This window comes from Dryobates pubescens, chromosome 11 (assembly GCF_014839835.1).
Source record: "Dryobates pubescens isolate bDryPub1 chromosome 11, bDryPub1.pri, whole genome shotgun sequence".
Taxonomy (NCBI): Eukaryota; Metazoa; Chordata; class Aves; order Piciformes; family Picidae; genus Dryobates; species Dryobates pubescens.
Genome location: NC_071622.1, coordinates 22,719,500 through 22,733,570, shown reverse-complemented (window position 1 = coordinate 22,733,570; position 14,071 = coordinate 22,719,500). Strand labels below are relative to the sequence as shown.

General features: G+C 38.6%; 1 protein-coding gene across 1 annotated transcript; it reads left to right on the top strand.

Annotated features, from left to right (window-relative positions):
- The first annotated feature begins 685 nt into the window (after nucleotides 1-685).
- On the top strand, nucleotides 686-10,214 carry VCAM1 (vascular cell adhesion molecule 1). Its single transcript, XM_009905377.2, has 7 exons — nucleotides 686-1,128; nucleotides 1,852-2,130; nucleotides 2,557-2,874; nucleotides 3,448-3,720; nucleotides 4,331-4,594; nucleotides 5,021-5,287; nucleotides 7,691-10,214. The coding sequence occupies exons 1-7, from the start codon at nucleotides 1,065-1,067 to the stop codon at nucleotides 7,849-7,851; spliced, it is 1,626 nt and encodes a 541-aa protein (XP_009903679.2). The 5' UTR covers nucleotides 686-1,064; the 3' UTR covers nucleotides 7,852-10,214.
- Nucleotides 10,215-14,071: the final 3,857 nt, after the last annotated feature.

The following is a 14,071-nucleotide window of genomic DNA, read 5'->3' as shown; positions in this document are numbered from 1 at the left end:
GCCAGATATTTTGAAGACATACATGTTTTGTTTTGAATTTCATGCTGTTTTTATTTGGTGGTTCATAATTGACTAACGTGAGCTACTCAAGTGGTTGAATACATAAAAAATCGAGATTTGGAAACCTTTAACTCTTGTTTGCATTCATAACATTTCCCAATTGAAAATAAAATACTGAAAATGTCATCTTTTTTCATGATGTTGTCACTATTTTAGCCAGTAATATTCCAAATGGTATTCTTGTTCCTACTGGAAGCCAAAGGCCCAGAGCTGTATTATCAATTGTTGTACTTAAATGATGCATAAAAAGGGCCTAGGAGGTCTGAACGGCATATGAGTAATGTAATGCATACCAGCAGCATTTTGAAAGAGGGACATTTTAGAGACATTTTTTAAGCAGAGTTGGGAAAATTAGTTCAGTTAATCCAAACAGGATGAGCCTAAATCGAGCTTATCGAGTCTTATCTAACTTATTTCTTCATTTGTAGGGATCAAAAATACTTAGGAGCGTGAGTAATGTCTCCTCTTAAACTGGCGGCACAATTTTCAAAGGGAACACTGAGTTAGATAAAGCTTCCTACAAAGAACTGAGTATCGTTGGTAGTATTTCAGGACTCAGCCTTGCAAAAATAGTTGCACTGAAAGTAAACGAGTAACTTTTCTGTCTGAGATATAGTGCCATTCAGTTCTTTGGAATTACCCACATTCTTTCATTTTATCAGTTGCTTGCAGGATCAGATCTTAACTTAGTGTCTCCAAGCCTGGTCATGCCCTTGTTGCCGTAGTTCCTGCCCCGTCTCCTAGGTTCTCCGCTCCGTGCTGCCAGGAGCAGCAGAGGGCGCCGAGACCGGCGGCACCACCCGGCAAGGTTCGCTTTCTCTCTGCGCTGGATTTCCCCGTCCCGGGATTTCCCGCTCCACCGCCAGGAGGGCCTTTATAAAGAGCAGGCTGGAGCCATTCTGATAAAGCGTTGCAAAGCAGCAGGATCCCGATGTGCTTCTTCACCGAGAACAGAAAGCAAGGCTTTTGAATTTACTTTCTTTACCTAGTAACAACAATTACAAATGTTAAAAGAGATGGGAAGAACCAGCCAAGCTGTGGTAATAATTTTGTGTTTGTTAATGACTGGTAAGTTGGGGGTTGTTGTTTGCTTAATTTGGTTTTAATTTTGTTATGTCTTAACTGACCTACAGTTTACTGTTTGATCTTTATTTCTCTTTGTTCCTGTTTCTTTTACATTTCAGTGAATACAACTGTCAATTAAGTAGCTCTGTCAAAATGTCAGAAAGCTTTTTTTCCCCTGACATTTACTTTGAGCTTTTCTGTACTCTGAAATGACACAACCATTTTTTAATCGAGTTTGTTAAGAGACAGTCTAGGAGACAACTGCAGTATATCACTGCATATTTGATTGTTACTCATTCCTGACAGCATCGTTCAAGTTTGGTACTAAGTGTCCATTTGAAAATGATTCCACAATTATCCTTGCTATGTTCCTCTCAAATGTTACAAAATTTTCAGTATCAGATCTACCTGACCAAAAAAAAAAACAAACCAAACCAACCAAAAACCCAATACATTTATCTTCTCTACATTAGATTTATGCCATGTTATACCTGAGAACTGTCTGTTAAAGTCATCTGAGTCTGTATTATCTTAGACAAAAAATAGCAATGTTTATAGGGTATTTTTGAGATGTAAACCACTGTGTGAGCTTTGTTAGTTTAACCTCTACATACTGTGGAGTCAGCTTGCAAAGTAGTGTCCTCATGTCATAGTAAAATAATGAAAGAAATTGGAAAGTAAATATTGAGACTGCTGCTGAGCTTATGTATGTTCTCCCTATTGTAGTTAAAGCTTTTGAAATGGAGATTGTGCCTGCTAACAGAATTGTTGCACAGATTGGAGAAACACTCACACTCACATGCAATACTACTGGCTGCGCATCACCAAGTTTTTCCTGGAGGACCCAGATGGACAACCCCCTCGGAGGAACAGTGAACAACCATAAGACATACTCTACCTTGACTATGAATCCAGTTACAGTTGTGAATTCTCATGATTATCTGTGCACTGTCTTCTGTGGTGAGAAAGACAAAAAAGAGAAGAGTATCAAAGTAGAAATTTACTGTAAGTAAAAATGTAAAATTCTTCTTAAAAGCCCCAGCGTGGTTGAGATGCAGAGAACCTAATTGAAGCCTTTGCAATTTGCAGGGTAGTGGTATTTAAACTTAGCAACACAGAAAATGGGATATATGGATTACTCTGGATGCCTGTATTTAGGCAGCTGTATCATTGTCTGTATCATTGCCCTGCTGGATCTTATTAGATAATTTGTGATTATATTTGAACAAATGTACAAATATAATTCTTGTTAGTATATGAAGTGCTTGTAAAAGACTTGTATGTCTTTATATCAAGACATGTTTTGTGATAAAGTTGCTATAAGGTCATGTTCTAAAAGTCTCTAAAGATTTTTGATGTCTGTGTCTTAGTCTCATGTTGATCCTAGAGCTCATCTCTACTAAACTAAAGAAATTTATTTTATTCTTATAGCTTTCCCCAGTGATCCTGTCATTGAGATCAGCCCATCCTTAGTTTCTGGAGAACTAGCTACTGTCATCTGTAAAATTCCTAATGTGTACCCTTCTGATCACCTGGAAGTACTCCTAATGAAAGGGGAACATGTTCTTTTTGAGAAGACATTTCATGAAGAGGTCAGCACAAATATGGAGACCAAAACTGTGCCATATTCATTTAATCTCAAAGCTGACGATATTGGGAAAGAGATTACCTGTGTAGCCAAGTTACCAATTGCTGATATGGACTTTGAACCCAAAGAAAGAGTAACTTCTAAGAAACTGAATGCAGACTGTAAGTACTTTTATTCTGGGGCTTTCGCACCAAGTACTGTTTCACAGAATGGTTTCAAGAAGTGTGTGCTATAAATAATTTATAATCTACACTTCTCTATTATTTTTGTAGATAATCTGCTGTAATCAGTAGAATTCTGTTGTACTCAATAACAGTAACTGAGTCATTAAATATCCACTGCTGCTCCTGACAGAAGTTAGGTAATGCTTTAGTAAATCCTCTCTCGCTCTCCTGCCTGGTGCTCAGAGAGTAAGGCCAGAATTGAAATGGCAGCATGAAGATATATGATTGCTTTTAAAATTGCCATTGTATGCTTAGCAGTTATAAGTTTATAGTCCTAAACAATGGGGAGACAAATTTAAGAGTAAAAAATAAATACATCTGTACACATTTTGTCTGGTTCAGCTTTCAATGCTGCAAACTAAATGTCTGCTCAAGTCTGGAAAATTTGTCCTGCTGTGTCACTGGAACACAGTGTGAAATCTCCCTCTAGAGAAGCTAAAGATGTGTATGCCATTCCTCATTAACTACCATTCCTCATTCCTACCTTGTCACTCTTTTGTTCTCTTCCAGTTGGTCCACGAAATACTATCATTACTGCTTTTCCAGGCAACTCACCAATGGAAGGAGACCCTCTAAAACTCACATGTGTGACTGAAAGTAATCCTCCAGCACAAATAGTTTGGAGAAAGCATCTGGCTGATGAAAGTATTCAGCATCTGATAGAAAACAGTACCCTTTTTATTCCCCAAGTCCATTTCACTGATTCAGGACTGTACCTCTGTGAAGTAAACAATCTGATAACTAATAAAACAGAGAAAGCAGCTGTGAATGTTGCTGTACAAGGTACAAGTCTGCTTGAATTGTGCTTGCATTATTCAGGTGCCTCTGGGTTGGAGGATGCTGAAACTGACAATTAAGAAATTAAGGGGCTGCCTTTGTTATGCATTCAGGATTTAGCTTTCAATTTACTGCTGCTCTTTATGGGCTGTGCTTTTAATTTCTCTGCTTAATTTTCAGCTCATTTTCTCTGTACTGCTGCTGTATGTGCACACCTTCGTACATTTCCTGCAGTGCCACACTTAGAGTGATAAAAGAATCTGAGAAAGTGGTGAAGTGGGGGGCATTGTTATTTGCTTACAATGCTAATGTCCATAGCAATTTTAGAGGGACAGCACAGCTTCCTTCTCTGAACTAGTAGTTTTGGGCATTAGTAATAAAGGTAGTAGTAATTTAATAATAAAACCATTGGGGATATTATTGTTATTGTTGCTACCAGTTCAGTAAAGCCAAGAGTCTCAGGTGGGACCAAAACCAAAATGAACAGATCCTTGAGCAAGCAATTCCTGGTTTCTTATAACCCTCTCCATCTTTAGCACTTTTGCATTAGATCAACTTTTTACAGCCTGTTATAGTATTGGTATAACCTTATATAGCCTTTTCTTCTGTCATGCAGGTGCTCCAAAATTCACAGAACTCTCCATCGAGCCTTCTACAACAGTTCAAGAAGGAGAAAATGTTTCAATACAATGTTCTGCTGAGGGCAACCCTCCTCCCAAGATTATTTTAAGGAGAAAATCTGACAGTGCAGACACAAGGCCTTACAGTGAGGGGAGAATTCTCCTTCCATCTGTGACGTTCCTAAGTGGAGGAAACTATGAATGTGTAGCAAAAAATAAGTTTGGGGAAAGTGAAAGTGAAATAACACTTAATGTGGAGTGTAAGTATGTGTAATGTTTTCCTGATCATTTTAGAAGTAACCAGTTAATTCTCCACCCACTTCAGTGATAAATGTAACCATCAAACTAAGCAAAATCCTCTGAGTATAAAAAAATCAGCATAGTCCTGTGCTCTTGCCTGAGGAGCAGTGCTGATAAGCAAAACAAAGACATGAAATCTTTAATGTAATGACAATCTTTACTCAGAAAAAAAAGCTCTGCCTTAACATTCTTGGTTGGAAGGACTTGGTTGATACCATTAAGCTATAGACAGTTTGTGTGGAAGCTCTGATACTGAGGGCTTTACTTATTCTGAAAAAGAAAAGTAAATCAACTTTGGGAGGCTGATAACCTGGCATCCAGTAGGACATGTTAGGTCCATATCTAAAACATTCAATAATGATTCACTACAGAGTTCTTCCTTTCAGATGGACCAAGGAATACGATGATCTCCATTATCCCTGCTACTGCTGTTAAAGAAGGAGAAACTGTGACAATGGAATGTACTAGTTCTGGCAATCCAGCTCCTTTGATCTCTTGGAAGAAAAAAGCATCCAGTGGGGAGTCTGAGAAAATTTTTAAAGAAGCAACATTAACTATACAGAACATTAAAATTCAAGATCTGGGGCTTTATGAATGTGAAGCTTATAATAAATTTGGCAAAGAAGAAAAAGCTGTGAAATTACTTGTTCAAGGTATGTAGAACAACAGAGAACACATTTTTTGTTGTTGTTTTGTTTATACCAGATCTCATTCTGTGAAGTATGGGGAAATTGTGTCTTTGTTATCATTTGAGTTAAAACATGACTTTAATGTCATTAAGTCATTTAGGAATCATTTAACAATGAAGGGGGAAATCTGCCTTAGCACAGGAAGCTTATGCAAAGCTCTCACATCCCTTGAGCTCCCATCACCCATTCCAATTGGCAAATGTAAGCACAAGGCACAAAAGCTACGCAGGGCCTGTACTTTCTTCCAAATAGGTCTCAGCAGAGGATCCAGACACCACATACAAAAGATTCAAAGAGAAACTACATGCTGAAACTTCTCTGCGGAGGGACTGTATTACAGCCCCTTGGCTCTCCCTTGAGTTACAACCATCCATCCTATTCTCACAAGCTGCGTTTAAGACATACCAAATGCTGATTTCCTCAGCATACCTGTCTTGACTCTGCTCCATTGCACAGTTTTAATTTCAGTAGCCAGCAAACGTCTCTGATTTTAGCCCTGCTACTTCTGTTTATTGCATAGCAACAATGTGTTGCTTAATGATCTCTTCTGCCACCAATCCATCTCTCTTCCTTATTCCTTGCTAGTTTTGCTGCTGCACCCAAAAATACACTGTTTTCCCTTCAAGTACAGTAACAAGAGGAGAAAGTGTTACCATCTTATGCAAGTCTTCATATGTTGCATCTGTTAAGATTACCCTGTGAAAGAAGATAGGTGATGGGATCACAACCATCTACTGCTATCTTGCCATCTACTGTTTCAAGGATGACAAATATACAATAGACAGGATTCAGCTAAAGGATGCAGGAACATATGGGCAGGTAGAATAATGAACTGAGAAAGCACACAGTGCTTTATGGCAAAGGTTAGGTAAAATAACAGCTGTACCCAGTTACTATCTCCAGTCCCACTAAGAATGAATAGTCTTTAAAAAACTGAGATGACTTACACGGATTCTTGTCACATATGGTAAGATCTTAGTATTAATAAAAGCTTCTGTCCAAAACTGTAGATGCACAAAATAATTGCTGCTTCACAATTTTTCATAGTTCTGCCTTTGAAAACGAGATGTAAAATTGTGGAACCTAGTGAAAAAAACATACTGTTATAGGACTTCTGCCTTTGCCTTTTCTATTTCTCTTCTCTTGAAAGAAGGCCTCTGAATCTTTGGTCTGTGTCCTTTCATGAACTCAAATGAATAAACAATGAATGGAAAATAAGAAAATACTAATTATAATATAGAAAGATAAGAACATACTCCATCAGCTGATAAAATGTTCTTTCTGACAGTGTCTGTTGACTGCAGTGTGAAATTTAGTGACAATAACATCTAAAACTATGTGCTCAAATAGTATGGTGAATCCATTAACTGGGTTAGTACTTTGTGTGTACAAGCTGCTGGACGCCTCAGGATTTTTTTGCTTCTGTTTGTTGCATTTCTTTTCTTCGCAGTTCCTCCCCAAAATATTACAGCATTAGTATATCCATCAGAAAATGTTAAGGGAAGAGAAATGTCACTATAGCATGTAGAACACAGAGTAACTCACCATCACAGATGGACCTGAAAAACATCCATTGGGAGAAAGAAATAATTCTGCCATCAGTGAATGGAACCTTTATACTCTAGAATGTCACAAAAAATTATACAGACAGATACTTGTTTGATGTTTTCAATAAGATTGGAAACAACATTGAAGTGATTGATATAGCTGTTGTAGGTAGGTTTATTACCATAAGCTTATTTTGCTCATACTTTCTGATGAATTTTGTGTCAAGGTGAGCACAACTAGCTCATGACTGATCCTTGCACAACAATACTGCAGTTAACCTGAAAAAAAAACAGAACAGCTGGTGAAAATAAGATGTATTTAACCTCCTTTCACTACTGATGTTACTGTCTCTTTTACCTGAGTTTGTGCCGTAGCTTTAAGGATGGAGCCAGAAAAATGTGGATCCTGCTTTTCTGTCCATATGCATGAATGGTGTGACTAAGCCAGACAAAGTTCTGTTTCACAGAAAGATCTAAAGACTCCTGAAGTGTCCCATATGTTTCCTGGGAAAAATATGTGATATTCTTCTTGCACTCTTCATGAACTGCTTGGCATTCTACATCATAGATGATACCAGATAGATGGGTTTGAACTTGCATGGCAAGTTCAGAACCAAGACAGTGACTAGGAAATTAAGTGTGCAATAAGTTACTAACGACAAAAGCATAAGGAAAATACTTTGAAATGTGCTTTGTGCATGAAAACAGAAATAAAGTTCCAAGGGAATGTCATTAACAACATTGCTTTTACAGTAATATACCTACATCTGTTTCAATCAGGTTTCACACAACTTTTTTCTCCTTTTGTCTCCATTTATAGGGAAGTTGGAAGGAACAGATCAAATGATACCACTGATTATTGCATTCTCCAGTGCAGCGGCAACAGCAGTACCCGTAGTTGCAATTTTGATCTATCTGTCAAGAAAAGCAAAGATAAATGGGTCCTACAGCCTTGTAAAAGCACTCAGACTGAAAGTGTGATTGTATCAGTATAAGTCTATGTTTATAATAAGCAATGTTATTTATTGTTGTGACTGGTTCTCTTCTATGACATATGGTAACAAACAAGTGACTTAAGAACACTGCCATATGATATCAAATAGATTCTTCATGTTTCAATAAGTATTTCAGTATTTAAATTCCAGGGAAAGCTAGCATACTCTCCTAGAAACTGGTAAACACTTCTGTGTTGAAGCATGCTGAACAAAGAGTTCCTTGGAGAACTAGGTTTGTACATAGTGTATAAATTGTGTTATAAATATATTCAAGTGAATATCAGTTTGTAAAATTACAGCCTTACTGCAACTGTACAGAGAAACGTTGTTAATTCAGAGATATGGATCATGATGACAATATTTTATTTTGTATTGCTGGACAGAATGAATGTTTTGAATATAATTTGTCCTCTCATAGTCATGTTTTGAAAATATTCTCTTTTTCGTATTGCCATAAACTCTGTACCTTCACTGAAGTTACATAATCACTGGGCTATGCATTCCTAATTAACTTAAATTAAGATCTCAAGGCTCCTTTCTGAAACATTTTCTTTTAAATATTATTCAGAAAGAGTATGGGATTATAGTCTAGTTAGTTTTACGACAGCCAAGGTATATTTGCAGGGCTTAATCATTCTCAAATCAATGTCAGAATTAGGTTGTTTTGTGATGAGCCAAATTAGACCCTTCATCTAGAATATAAGCTGCCAATAAATGTGCTTTACAGACTTCCACCACAAAATAAACTACCAGTAGGTTTCTTTGCCTAGATCTCCCTAGTGATTCTTGCTTAAGATTATGTTAGAATACCCACTTCTGTGAAGGAACCAGTAAAAACTATTGTCCTTAGCAACAGCAGATTTTAGTGTCATGGGAAGCCCTAGCTGTAAAGACACAAGCAAAGCAGGCAGAGGCTTAAAGACAGGTGAGGGGGAGAGGCAAGATCTATGAATCCTCAGCAATGGTGGTTCAGTTGTTTCCTGAATAAATGCCCTTCCCAAGCTGCTCACTGTGGAAAATGAAACCGTAGACAACTGATGCCTGCATGCTTCACCCTGATTTGAGTCTTTTTCCACCATACACTCCCTCTAGTATTCCAAAATGGCTGTGAAAATAGTGAGCTTTCTGTGCAGAGGCAAAGAAGAGGGGGAAGGAGAGGTGGTGTTTGGTGTTTTTCTCCCTTACATTCCTTCTTCTGGCTAGCAATGATGCTTTGACTAATATGGTTGGTGATGTTCAGCCCAGAAGGCAAGGCTGTGGGAGGTGCAGGCACTGAAACAGAGGTGTTGAAGTGCATCTAGTCTTGGCAGCCTTGAGACACTGTTAGGAAGGTGGACTTGGCTGCCCCAAAATTGCACATAGAAGGTCAAGCATATAAGGTCAAACAGAGACATGTGAAAAGAGTTGTACATTATACAAATGGTAATAACTACCCTCAACACCAGTACATAAGCAGATATCTCTTGGAAGCCAGCTTCAGGATGAGGCAGTGATGTAGATGTCCCATATCTTGCTCATAGCATGTTCAGCAGTGTTTTGTGCACAGTAAATTAGTGCATGCATGGTCCTGCATTTATCTACATTTGGAAAGGGAGGCTTGGAAAGTGGAGGTGTAGCATTAAAATTGGAGAGCAGTGTGGACTTGGCTTGGAGGAATGTGAGCATGCAGTAGGAGGGTGAAGAAAAGATTGAAGACAGAGGAGGAGGAGAGCTTTGACAGGCCTATGACATAGATTTTTTTGGAGGTGGTGCCAGGCAGATTTATTCAGAATAATGCCAGGCCTGTCTCATTGCTGTCTTGTGAGCAAACCAGAAAGCCTGATTTATTTATATTTTTTCCACTGTGCAAAAGTTTGGTGCACACATTTTCCTACCAGATAGTTCTGGTATTTGTATCACAGGAAGGATAGTTAGAAAAGATACAGAGGAGTACTGGAAAACAGGAAAAATGAAAATGCCTGGGACTTTCCAGTTTGGAGAGGGAATTCTGGAGGAGAAAGGGGTGAGAGTGATGTTTTCCAAATTGTTAAGGCAGTTGATAATGAACAACAGAAGCAGAACTGCTGTTTGCAATGCCAGAACTGCAGGGCATACGAACTGAGGGGAGAGATGCTTAACAAAAATAATAGAAAGTAGTTCTTTACACAGTGAATGGTGAAATATTGGAAGCTGCTGCAGAAGATTGTGGAGGATAGCAGTATCAAATAGCTCAAAAGGGGAATGGGAAAAATAGTGGACTAAAGGTCCATAAACAGATACTAAAAGGAGTAGGCAGAAATGCACTGTAAAACATCCCTAATCCAATGGTTTATAAGACTGAGCAACCCTCAGGAAATATACTTCATAAAGTGGCTGTGGTTTGCAGAAATAGAAATATCTCACTGATGGAGATATACTAGGGTAGTTGGATCAATGGTTAGATCCAGTAAGGGATGTCTTGCCTTCTTACGCCTTTCCTGAGCAGTCTTGGGCAAGGCCTACTTGGAGAAAGGTCTTAGCAGTTCCTGTGATGTCTTCTCATCTCCTGTAGTTTCTTAGGAGGAATAAAAAAGAGGAAAAATGAATAGGAAAGAAATAGGAGTCATCTCAAAACATCCTTTTGATGTTCATGTAGTCTTTCCTGGAAATTCCCAGTATCTTCTCTGCCATTAGTTTCACCAGTATTTGTGATACAGACCTTACTATGTACATGGCTTGTCTGCCCTCTCAGGGTCCGCATTAAGTCATTTATGTCAATAGGAGTTGGCTCAGTTGTTTATGTCAATAGGATTTCAACAGGCCTGGTTTTTCACCCAAAAACATTAACTTAATAGATAGAGCTTGTAGTGCTCATTTTAGGAGAGGCTGCTCTTGTGTGGGCAGCAAGCTTCCTCCCAGGGAAATCACAAAGAAGGAGCTTGCCAGGGGATCTCCTCCCTCACTGCCTCATTCTCCATATTGTTCAGGGTGCCTAATGATTTTGGTAGAAGTTTGTCCTATGGAGGTTAAAAGTTTGCAGACAAATAACTTGTTTTGGTTTTGTGGGGTTTGGTTTTGGGTTTTTGTTTGTTTGTTTGTTTTTTAAATTGCAGAAGGAATGTTATTTCTTTTCCCAGTGTTACTCATCAAGCAAACTGCAGAGCCTCTGTTCTGGCAAAAAGGCATGAAGCCTTTGCCTGTTGGCCCCAGGCCAACAAGCACTTTCAGAGCTGCTTGGAGATCTAGGTAAGAGTCGCTACCACAGGCACTGATTTATAACCAAGAAAGTGGTCTGTAAAGCAAAGGGCTATGACAGGTCCACTTAGATTTTCTCTCCTGGGCCTATGTTCAAGCACACCAATTTCCCTTGTGTCCTCAGAGCAAGTGTTTATCACAGCAATACCATGGGGCAATGCTAAATGCTAATGTGAACATTAGCCTGGATTTTAAAGGTGGTTTCACAGCCTTACTCCCTGCAGGTGGTTTAGAACATGTTTTTCCTTGAAATTTAAAGCTCAAGCGGGAGAAGACATGTTCTTTTGAACTTCTTCAAGAATGGTTTCAAATGCTATACTGAAAGCAGCAGTTATATACCATGACACAAGTGCTGCTATCTGTTGGAGATGAGACTTGAGAGCCTTGTTTGCAGGAACAGGCTGCCCTCAGTTTCAGGGCCTAACAGGGCCTGATCATGTTTAAATGATGATGTAGTGTCTCTGGCTGCAGCAGGCCATTTGACTTCATTGACTTGCTGCTGTGCCGAACCAGGTTAACTTCTTTGAGTAGAGCCTGTCATCCTGTAAGGAATCTGATTCTGACCAGGAATTCCTCCCAAATGGAGAACTGGTACTTTATACTACCCTTAGTAATCCATGTCCTTTCTGCTATATGAACATGGCTTACTACTTAGTCCAATTTACCTGACCTTTGACACTGTCCTCTGCACAAGACAATTACATACAGTAGTCAAGCTGTCTGTTATTTCTTTAATAAATTAAACAGATTGAACTATTGTAAGCCTTGCTTTCTCTAGAAGGCATTTTCTACAGTGGTAAATAATCCTTGTGATCTTTCTAAATCCCCTCCAGCACTTTATTATACCCTTTAACGTCTGACAAAGAATCTGTATATGAGCCTCCAGTGCTGTTTCTGCCAGTGCTAAAAGTGATTTTGTTTCTTTAGTTTTCCTCTGTGCAGCTCTGCTTTCATAAACAGTATTTTTTACATTTGCCCATTTGTTTTGGTTGTTTGTCTTCTGATTGTTTTGTTTTGTTAGAGAATCACTGTAGGGAATAAAGAATTAATCAATTCCTTATTCCCATTACTCTTTCCCAGTCTTTTGTAGGACACAGTCCCTCAGAGCTGTTCTTAATACATTTTCTTTAAACACAAAGCTATGTGAATCAAAGTCAAATACCTCATGAATCCAAATACCTTAAACCTAATTTGTTTAATAATGCCTACATTCCATAAAACCATGCTGACTGGCACAAATTGCGTTTTCTGTCCTTTAATCTCTGTGTCAGCTTTCCCCTTTATTTAAAACTTTGTCATAGCAGACCAGACTGATCAGAAACTGACAAGAGTTTTTGACACTATTCTCTAATCTGTCTGAAGATCACTTCCCATTTAAAAATTAAATGAGAGAAGCAGTGTGTCAGTGAAACTACCTCTTTTGCTCTGTTGTCTCAACAGCCTCACAAGCTTTTGGGGTCCACATGTTATAGATATTCTGCCACCAAGGTGATGTATTGCTGATGATAACAGAAATACAGAAATGCCTGTAAAAAGAGTTATGCATTTTGTTGTTAGCTACCAGGCATCTTAGTAATTAAAATGTTTTGTCACCCTACCCTGGCTACCACGAGGTATGCAAACAGGGAATCTGCTGTGTGTCCCTCTGCCCTTCCTACCTGAAGAGTCCTTCTGGTGCTGTTGAAGTACACAGAATGGACAAATGTGTCTCTATTAGATACAAAGGTGTGAATTTCCCCTTGCTTCCTATGTTCATGGTTCCTCTTAGTGATTCTGCTCTTTTTTGTGCAGGTTGAAAATTTACCCTTGCAAGGGCTCCTTTTGTTTTTTGCAGTGTGAAGAACTTTAGGCATTTAAATCCTAGGATTGATGCCAGGACTAATTGAATATATATTTTTAATATCCACAGCTGTGAAAGAGTCACAAATCCCTTCAGATATGTACTGGGACTCTGCTTATGTGACTTGAAGTAGGGCAACAACGAAACTATACCTGTATGTGTTAACTGAACCAGAAAGGAGCACATGAGGAAACCAGGATGACTTAACTGCTCTTTGCTGTGCTTAACTGTAAAAAGTATTATGTTGTGACTGAATGATTTTTAAAAAATATTTTACCTTTCCTTTGAATGAGATGCAGGTAAAGGACATGTGCTCTCAGCATTTGAAAGAAACAGTGCTGGATGGTGTTGAATATATTCACATTTCCAATACAGATGCCATGTCTGGACAAGTCCCGCCTATTTCAGGCCTGCGCTGAGACTTACAGTGATGGAGGCTATTGGTTTTAACTGTTACGTAACTTTGAGACACTGATACCCATTGAGACACAGAGCCTCTCTGTTTACCAAGTCAAACCTAGTACATCAAACCAGCTTTTTACATTCCCATGCACGTGGTGTGCATGGAAAAAACCCAGCACTGGATCCTTTAGCACTGCTACAAGTAGCTGAAGAAAGAATTTCAGAAAATGAGGTTGGCATCGTTAGTGGCATTGTATATTGGCTTCCATTTAACAGTTTTAAGCAACAAAATCTTACCACAAATGGTGACTTCATTTACTTGTTTCAGTATCAGAAATACACATGAAATAGAGTTTAAACATAACTGCTTGCAGTTTTTAAAGTCATGTCAAAAATCAATCTGCTGTTGTTGCCTCTGATTCCCTGTTCAAATAAATTCGGGAACATTTTGTCCCACCAAGCATATTCAAGCATCCTAACAGTTGAGTGAGGCAAGGCAGCGTGATTCCTCACTATTGAATGATTCATTCAGACACTCTTATCTGAAAAGCATACAGACATAAACATTTTAGAGAGGTAATTTATTTTTTTGCAGATAAATCCTGGGAAAAAGGAAAGAAAAAATCCCTTTCACAAACAAAATGCAGTTGTGGTGCTGCATTGTTGTTGAGTCTTTTGTTTTAGTTTATGGTCACAATGGCCTTGGTGCTGATAACAGAGCAGGTATGGAACAGATAGCAAGATATTGTGT

Coding starts and splice junctions, on each gene's coding strand:
- VCAM1 (XM_009905377.2), top strand. CDS start 1,065: ATGTTAAAAGAGATGGGAAGAACCAGCCAAGCTGTGGTAATAATTTTG. Junction 2,131..2,556: donor TATCAAAGTAGAAATTTACT/GTAAGTAAAAAT, acceptor TTATTCTTATAG/CTTTCCCCAGTGATCCTGTC. Junction 5,288..7,690: donor TGTGAAATTACTTGTTCAAG/GTATGTAGAACA, acceptor CTCCATTTATAG/GGAAGTTGGAAGGAACAGAT.